Raw genomic sequence first — 9,113 nt, 5'->3', positions numbered from 1 at the left:
TCGGCAGTCACATCAGCTGGCATCAGTGCCCTGCCACATCCCAAGCGTGTGCCTCCCTGAGGCCTTATGCCCTGCTCAGGCAACACTAGCCTGCGAGTCCCCTATAGGCCAGCACAGGGCCTAACCCCTCCCATCACCTCAGCTCAGCGCTGTGTGCCACCCTGAGGCCTTATGCCCACTCAGGCAACACTAGCCTGCGAGTCCCCTATAGGCCAGCACAGGGCCTAACCCCTCCCATCACCTCAGCTCAGCGCTGTGGACAGACGCTGTCCCGTTAGACTGCACATCATGTCCGGGGCAGCGTGCCGACGGGTCAGAGGTCCGCCTCCGACATGCCCGGCGTCGCCGAGCGCAACAGTCGCAGCCAGCAGCCTCATTTCATTATCGTGGGCGACAAAAAGGCGCTACGCGGCGGGCCACGCTCCACTACAGCGCGGCACTTACTGCTAGTGCTTGTGCAGTAAATACGGCCTCGGCTGATGGATTTAGAATTGATTCGGGGGCGCTGTGGCGCAGCAGGCTACAGCGTCCATACCATTTGCGGGTCCGAGTGCCCACGGGGACCGAGGTTCGAATCCGGCCTGCGGTCATATCCCAATCCCACCCCATCTCTCTCTCCCACTTGTTTCCTGTCTACCTCTTCACTGTCCTATCATAATAAAGCCAAAAAGGCCAAAAAATATACTTAAAAAAAAAAAAAAAAAAGAATTGATTTTTCCCACTTCTCTGTGCTGCAGTACATTTCTTCTTTTTTTGTGACCGAAATGGCCGTGCATAAGATAGAGCCAGAGGGTCTTTCCAATTTAGCCGTCCTGCTCCGAGTATGGGGTCACATAATTCCGCATTTACGTGTGTGTGTGTGTGTGTGTGTGTGTGTGGGTGTGTGTGTGTGGATGGATGGAACTGTGTGTGTATGTTTGCTTATGCCGTCCTCCATTGTGGCCATAGAATTGGAATTTTCCTCTGGAGAATGCCTGTGTATAAGTCACATTGTGTGTAGGGCCAAAAGAAACCCAGAAAGAGGCGTTCAAGGAAAAGTGGCAAAGTAACCATGCACAAGACCATAACCGTGTACTTTTCTACTCGGAGAGAAAAGAAACAGAGTTTCTGTAGCGTGGTGAATCTCTGAAAAGCAGAGGGGGCTTTTTTGTCGTGCCTAGAGGACGGTGAGATGGGGTGAAGGAGGCTCCCACACCGCCTCAGGGAGCGGCTGAAATCACTGCCCGTCAAAGGGTGACCGTCCGGGGGGGAGAGAGGACGCAGATGACACGGTCTCCCACTGTCTGTGGCTAATGTTCCCTCTGACAAGCCAGGGAAAAAATAACGAAAAGAGAGAGAGAGAGGGTGAGTGAGTGTGTGTCTGTGTGTGTCAGTGTATGTCTGTGTGTGTCTGTGTGTGTCTGTGTGTGTCTGTGTGTGTGTGTCTGTGTGTGTCTGTGTGTGTGTGTGTGTGTGTGTGTGTGTCGAGGGTTGAGAGTGCTGTTGTTCCCCGTGGGCACGTTTAGACAGACTCAGACCCAACGACTCAACATCCACGACTCCCTGACTGTCAGCATCTGTGGCCTGGTGGAGTATGGAAACCCTGAAGGGACATTTCCCTTCATAACCAAAGCCAGGCAGGTGTGCTGTGAATGTAGAATGCCACTCTCTGCTAAGACATCTTGACTTGAAGTGTCTGCTACCAGATGGCAGCTCTGAAGGGCAAAGTGCGACGTCATACAGAAGAGCTGGGAGACTTCCATTCGTCCTCCTTCGCCACAATTAGTTTCTCCTAATGCTGACATTAGCGCGGAGGCCTTATGTCAAGACCTTTTAGTCGCTTCCAATAAAGCCGCCGCTGTAATTATAGTAATTGGGGCATTAGCTGTTTATAAATGCGTCTGCTGATGAAAGCCCAGGGCAGGCTTGTTTATCTGTCTTGACGGTGCATTAGCTTATTTATCTGCCCAACAGACAAAGTTGATGAGCGCATGACTCAGATGCATAGATTTCCCGCTTGCGGAAATTGTGTCTTTCTTCATAAGAGCTTTCCGACTCTGTGTGTGTGTGTGTGTGTGTGACTTCCATTGGCTCAGTGTTGTGCCTGACTCCAGACAGACGTGCTGTTGGATGGACACATCTCTGCCACTGTGCTGCTCGTCACGAGATGTGAGACGCTATTCTCGTGGTCTGCATATTTTTCCGTTCCAATTTCCCTCATGTGTCTCTTTCTAACAATAGTTGTGAATAGTGTGTGTGTGTGTGTGTATATGCGCGTGCATGTGTGTGTGTGTGTGTGTGTGTGTGTGTGTGTGTGTGTGAGTGAGTGGTTGTGCATTCATCCGTGCGCGCGTGGGGTGGTGAATCAGCGAGATGTGGCTCTATGTGACGGATGGCTTTTCTTCCATTTCCGGCTCTGCACTCATCCCACCCCGTCCTCCATCATCTCTCCATTCCCATCACATCCGTCTCTCTCTCTCTCTCTCTCTCTCCCTCCCTCTCTCCCTCTTCAGTCTGTCGCGGTCTCTCTGCTCACTAACACACACACACACACACACACACACGCACACACACACACTCAGTCAACTCATGTTTTTCAGTCTTCCGGTTACCTCCACTCCATTCTGCCCTTTCTCTCTCTCTCTCTCTCTCTCTCTCTCTCTCTCTCTCTCTCTGTCTCTCTCTCTCTCTCTCTGTCTCTCTGTCTGTTTTCCTCCACTGTGCTCGGGAGAAATGAAGTAACGCTGATGATTCGGACTCCCCTCGACTCTACGAGTCTAATGCAATTAAATGAACTGCAGGGAAGAGGAAGAGAAAGGAGATCTGTAGAAACTCCCAGCTAATCCAATCAAAGCTCGTCCAGAGGGCCCAGACGTATCGCCAGTCTACAGTATTAATTATTACTGCTGGAGTTTCAGCGAGGAAGAGCCTTTGGAATCGGGCCTTGTCTCATTAGCTGATGGCCCACTCACATTTCATTACTTTATCTCCGACAGAACACGGCAAACGCTTGGATGACAAAAGCGTTTTTTTTTTTTTTTTTTCGGTGGTTCTGTACATATTCTCTTTTTTTTGTCTTCTGCGTCTTTGTATGGCTAGCTTTACTCTCCGAGGGCAAAACGAATCTAAAGAAAGTGTTTCATTTTTGTAGCGTTATGGTAATTTTTCCTCAAGGTTACTGTAGTGTTTTACTGTGGTGTTCTCTTCTCTTGAAATGGTCTTCACTGAGGCATGTGAAGATTGAGCGGCGTGCTGCGAAGGAGACTTTACTGGCATGGTATAGATTCTGCAGTTTCATTAAACCGTTTCGCGTTCGTGCGTAGGACGGCGCTTTTTCAAGAAGTGCTGCCGTCGAGAGAGTGCCATTGCCAAAAGAGATTTAATAGCTCACATATGGCTAACTAGCATCAAGGCTCTACGCACAGGTGCGTGGTTGCTGGGAAAGCACTTCTTTGAAGAACAAGCTGTGGCGACACTCTTCAAGTCCATATGGCACCCCCGCCTGTGTGTCAGTCTAACAGCTTTAGTCTGGTCGTCAGGCCATCTTGTGATTGTGCTTCCAAGCTTTTTTGATCGCGCATAGGCTATGCTATCTTGACTGATAACTAGAATTGATTTTTCTATCGTCATCCTCATCATCGTGGTCATCATCCTCATCCATTATAATCATCTTCTTCCTCCTCACCCATCATCATCATCATCATCATCACCCATCATCATCATCATCATCACCCATTATCCATCATCATGTTCATTTTTCCAAAACACCGTCTTGGATGTTTGCCAGGCCTCATGCGGTGCCCCGGGGCTAAGAATAGCCGCTGCCATGGTCTGCCCTCCGTGCCAACTGGCCTGTGGACGGGGCCGAGCCCATTTGGGCTGTAAATCATATCCTAGTGCAGCCGGGCCTCTCTCCTGGCATCCCCCTGCCTGGGCCTGGCACTACTGATCACCGTCAGTCGTCTGGCTCCCAGCGCCTATTCTGCTCACCTACGTGAAATAGAGGGCACAGCCTCACACACTCACACACAGACACACACACGCACATACAGACTGAGACACACAGACAGACAGACACACACACACACACACACACACACACATACAGACAAACAAGCATACACACATGCATACACACATGCACAGACAAACACACACACACACACACACACACACAGACATACTCATAAGCACACCACATGCATGTGCGTGCACACACTCACACACACACGCACACCCATGCGCGCACACACACGCACATTCCTGTCTTTGTGAAATAATTGTGCTGTTTCTGGGTCAAGAATACACAGAGATTATTTTAAATCCCTCTTCTGAATTATGCATCACAATGCTGTCTGTCTTGTGTTATTATGGGGGAAAATGCACAAACTGTCACACACAGGCACACGCACACTCTTTCTCTCTCTCTCTCTCTCTCTCTCACACACGCACACACACACACACACACACACACACACACACACACACACAGGCGAAAAGACATAGACGCGGGCACGCGACTGTGGGATTTCCATCTAATCAGATGCTGTAAGAAGCGTTTCTTGTCCTCGGCTGCACCAGTGTGACAGGGTCAGGCCATGGTGGTGATGCTGACATTGCAAACATAAGAATTCCTCTAAGTGGAGTCTGTCTGAGTGCCAAGGAGGCAGATTAGAATGGTGGGATTGTTCGGGCAATCCTGTGTGGCTGTAAGCTGCTGTTCTTTAAACAATTGGGCTCATTTTTTTCAAGAGCGTTAGAGATATTGTGCGTGCGTGCCTGCGTGCGTGCGTTTGTGTGTGTGTGTGTTTGTGTGTGTGTGATTGAGTGACTGTGTGTGTGTGAGAGAGAGAGACAGAGAGAGACAGAGTGTGTGTGTGTTTGTGTGTGTGCGTACTAGTGTGCGCATGTGTGTGTAAGTGACTATGAGAGAGAATGTGTGTGTGTGTGTGTGTGTTTGTGTGAGAGAGAGTCAGAGTGAATGACTGTGTGTGTGTGTGTGTGTGTGTGTATCTGTGCAGGCAGGAGTGTTTGTATGTGATTATCGGCTAGAGTCTAAAGGAAATCCCCACAGGCCCCAGCACAGAAAGGTGTTGCCACATAATGCTTCTCCTTCTCTCTTGTGGCTTGTGCTGGCCACCGGGTGAATGGGCCTAGGATGAGGTCAAGCTGCCCGCTCTTTATTGGATGTCAATCAACAGAAACTCCCCTGAAGACCCCATCAACGCTATCTGGCTGGCGTGGAACTATCAGACACTTTTACAGGGCTCATTCTGTAACACCCAGCTTTTAGTCTGCTCTTCTCTCTCTCTCTCTCTCTCTCTCTCTCTCTCTCTCTCTCTCTCTCTCTCTCTCTCTCTCTCTCTCTCTCTCTCTCTCTCTCCTCTCTCTTTCTTTCTCTGTGTATCCTCGTGTTCTCTCTTTCTCTGTGTATCCTCATGTTCTTTTTTTGTTTCTGTCTTTTTTTTGCTCTTTCTTTCTCTTTAAAAATGCTTCTCTGTCACACATCCCACTGTGGATTCAGCTGTAGGAACATACAGCTGCCATCTCCGTGTTCTTACGCAGGGGCAACGTAGCGTCCCTGAAGTCGCAGTAGCTCATGCAGTAAATGAGCTCATAAGCACCTGCTGGCTGATAATAACTGTCATGTTCTATAGGCTCGCTACCCAAGGAGCATACGGATATGGATATTATATGGAGAGGGATGGAGATTGGCTATATGCTCTCGGTTGATGTGCATATATACTATAGTCTGGAATGAATGTGAATGTTAACGTGGGGTGTTTTTATCTGTCCACAGGATCACGCTGAACGGGATGAAGGTGTCCCGGCCGGACGTGAAGATCGGCCGCTACCGGATGATCAAGCACGAGAGAGACAAGCACAATGAGCCCAACCCCCAGAGGTAGAGAGCTCTTATTACCATCTCATAATTACTCTCATCATTAAGGGCCTCGTTCAGGTTTTTTTCAGTTGTTATTTTTTCCCAGAGTGCAGGTTTCCGCTCTTGACGTCTGCTGCCGTGTTTTAATGAACGTGTCCAACGGCCGTTGCCCTTGGTGACCCTTGGTGGAGCCGCTTTTTTTTTTTTTTTTTTTTTTTTTTTTTTTTCGCTTAGCCCGACATCTGCGCAGTTCACTGACCTAATGTTGGCGCATTGTTTAAGGCCCTGGTGAGTTCAGCGCCGCTGCTCCCTCCCAGCTGCCCTCGTCGGAGGAACGCCGGGGCGTGTTCATCCGCCGCTAAAGAGCACTCTTTCATGCATGAGCGGCTCATCCGTCAGCGCCTCTCCTCTCGAGTCGGCGACTCAGCCGTCGTCGCTCTGCGCGGCGTGGAGATCGGCGTGTGCCATCGCTCAAGGACGTGCGCTTTCCTCAGGCGTGCCAAACCGGTTAAAGGACCCCCGGGGGGGGGGGTGGCTTTGTGAAAGCAAAGTTGGATTGATACTTGTGATATTTGGATACGGGTCACCGTTCATAGCCTGTTCACTGTGTTTTGATAACTCTCTCAAAGTGCTCTCTGTCTCTCTCTCTCTCTATCTCTCTATCTCTCTCTCTCACTCACTCACTCTCTCTCTCTCTCTCTTTCTCTGTCTCTCTCTCTCATTCATTTACTTGCTCCCTTTCTCTTCATCCCTCTTTCGCTATCTCTATCTCTCTCGCACTCTCCTGTTGTTAATTTCCTTCAAGGGCTTCTGAGAAGGAATCACAATGACTTCACCAGTGTGCGGTTCCATTAGGAACACTCCTCTCTCTCATTTCCGGTGGAGAGGAGAAAGCGCAAGGTGCCAGTGAATGAGTTGTTAGAGTCCCGCTGAACTGAAACATACCTCCGCAAAGTGGGCCTTCTGCCTGTGAAGTTTGCGCTCCATCAAACAAACAGAGGAAGTTAAGTCAGGTGACAGAATGGGAAGTGAGAGACGCTGGTAGGATAATTACTTCAGACACCGTTTGTTCGGCGCCGTCTTCACTTGCGTGAACAGGTTTTCTTTTGTTTGCACATTTTTGCCTGGTTTGGAGCTAATGAGCCACAGGAGATGGGTCCAATTAGCCAGCAGCGATGGCTTCATCGGAAATGGAAAATAAGCTAATCAGAAAAAAATGGAAAGGGAGATGGGGAAAAAGGTTTCGTTGTGAAAAATTCTTCTGGCAATTAAAAATGTGCTCTCTCAAAAGCAGCTTTTTGGAAAATAATCGTCCTCTTTTGTCCTTCACTTCTTTGGGAGAACATCTCCTGTGGAGATTTATTTTTTTCCCTCGCTTAGCCTCAGCTAATCCTTGCTTCAAACCAGATGGCCTACATGTTACATCCTTCAAAGTCATACACTCCCCTTCACACCTCTTAGCCATCCTCAAAAAGGCCCCTATCAGTATGTTCTGTCTGACCAGGGTGTAAGGCCTCTATCAGTATGTCCTGTTCTGTCTGACCAGGCGTGTTTGACTTAGCACTGGTGAACACTGCAGCGCGTGCGCGTGGTGTCAGCCAGCGCTTCACACCAGGACAAATGACCAGCCCAGACGACAGCGATGGAGACACATAGACAAAGCAGACAGGCGCGGAGTGGGTGCCGCCACTTTATGAAAATCGATAAATCAGACACAGAGGGCCTTTGTGTGATGGATATCTCTTCATCTCTTCAGCTCACTTGCCATTTCTTTCCACTCCTCACATATCTTTCACCCTCTCTCTCCCTCTCCCTCTCCCCTCTCCCTCTCTCTCTCTCTCTCTCTCTCTCTCTCTCTCTCTCTCTCTCTCTCTCTCTCTCTGTCCCTCTCTCTCTTTCTCTCTCAATCTCTCTCTCTTACCCTTCTCTGTTCTGCTGTTGGTATGGATTCTGGAGGCTCAGCTTTTGTAAAGGTGACATGGACTCAGAGCGTTTAAGAGACTGATAAATAATTCATGGCAGCTCATGGCTGCCATAAAAGTGAAGAAACGAAGAACCCCATTAAGGCATTTCCCCAGATTTTTGGCCCTTTGTTAAAATACTTTGGGATTTCTTAAATACCAGTGGGATTCAACGCAATAAGGGTATTGGATTTTTAAAAGTACCCAAACCAAAGAATTTTTTTTTTTTTTCCCCTTTAAAAAAAAAAAAAGAAAAAAAAAGAATCCCCCCTCCAAAAAGTCACGGATGGAAATGCAGAGGGGCTTACATCAGAAGTGCTCCAAAGTCTCGTGTGGCGTTTTGCTGCAGTGGGCTTAGGGGGCTGTGGTAATCAGGGGTTGTTATTATTCTGTGGTCAGGCCACGGAGCACAGCAGCACCAACACAGCCCCAGCACAAACATCCCTCATTGTCTCGGGGTGGGACCGAGGGTTTGCAATCACTGCATAACATGGGCCAGGCCCGTCTCTGAGCAGCCAGCCGTGCATCTGTCTTCCCTCTGATATTAGGGCGCGAACACTATGGAAATATTACCTTGGTGTAAACAATTTGCCGCGCGCACTTATTTGCATTCTAATGCTGGCCTCATAAAGTGTTTACAGTAGGCCTATCTTTCGTGCTGCGCTGTCTTTCTTTTACACACAGACGCGCAAACGCACACACACACACACACACACACACACGCGCAAACGCACACACACACACACACACACACACACACACTCACACTCACACTCCCCCAAATGGTTGGCCATGCCTTAGCAAGGAGAAAGGCTAGTTGCTGATTGACTCAGGTGTGACTGGTTTGTGTGACTGGTGTGTGTGTGTGTGTGTGTGTGTGTGTGTGCGTGCGTTTTAGTGTGTGTGCACACGCGTTTACAATGATAAATGTTTTGGCCCTCCACACACTCGCTGCCTCTGCGTTTGGCCGTGCAGTTGAGCTCCGGGTTAATGAGACATTGTGATTGTGCTCATCGGTGGATGACGGCGCTGTCGTTAATCACCTTCCCCTAGATTAGCCAGCCCAGCTCAGCCTAGCCTCCCTCTCCCGCCGCACGCACATTAATCCTGGCGTGTGCGTGTGAGCCACCCGCCGCGGCGGCATCAAATCGCTGGGCATGAACCATAATCCCTGGCCGGTGTATCACGCTCCGCGGCCGCACGCGAAAGATATGTAAGCTGATATGACCGAGAAGTCGGAGAAGTCACCGGGGTGAGTAGTCGGGCTCTGGTCTCTGAGATCCAGTGGA

At 49.4% G+C, this 9,113-nt stretch overlaps 1 protein-coding gene across 1 annotated transcript in view; it reads left to right on the top strand.

The window, feature by feature from the left end:
* Positions 1–9,113, top strand: part of b4galt2 (UDP-Gal:betaGlcNAc beta 1,4- galactosyltransferase, polypeptide 2) — an 89,755-nt gene that overhangs the window by 75,673 nt on the left and 4,969 nt on the right. Inside the window, exon 6 of the mRNA XM_062530453.1 lies at positions 5,780–5,884. Coding sequence (XP_062386437.1) covers positions 5,780–5,884 — 105 coding nt within the window. The remainder of the gene's footprint in view (positions 1–5,779; positions 5,885–9,113) is intronic.

This window comes from Sardina pilchardus, chromosome 2, assembly GCF_963854185.1.
Source record: "Sardina pilchardus chromosome 2, fSarPil1.1, whole genome shotgun sequence".
NCBI lineage: Eukaryota > Metazoa > Chordata > Actinopteri > Clupeiformes > Clupeidae > Sardina > Sardina pilchardus.
The sequence above is the reverse complement of the archived record's forward strand: the minus strand, read 5'-3'. Positions and strand labels throughout refer to the sequence as shown.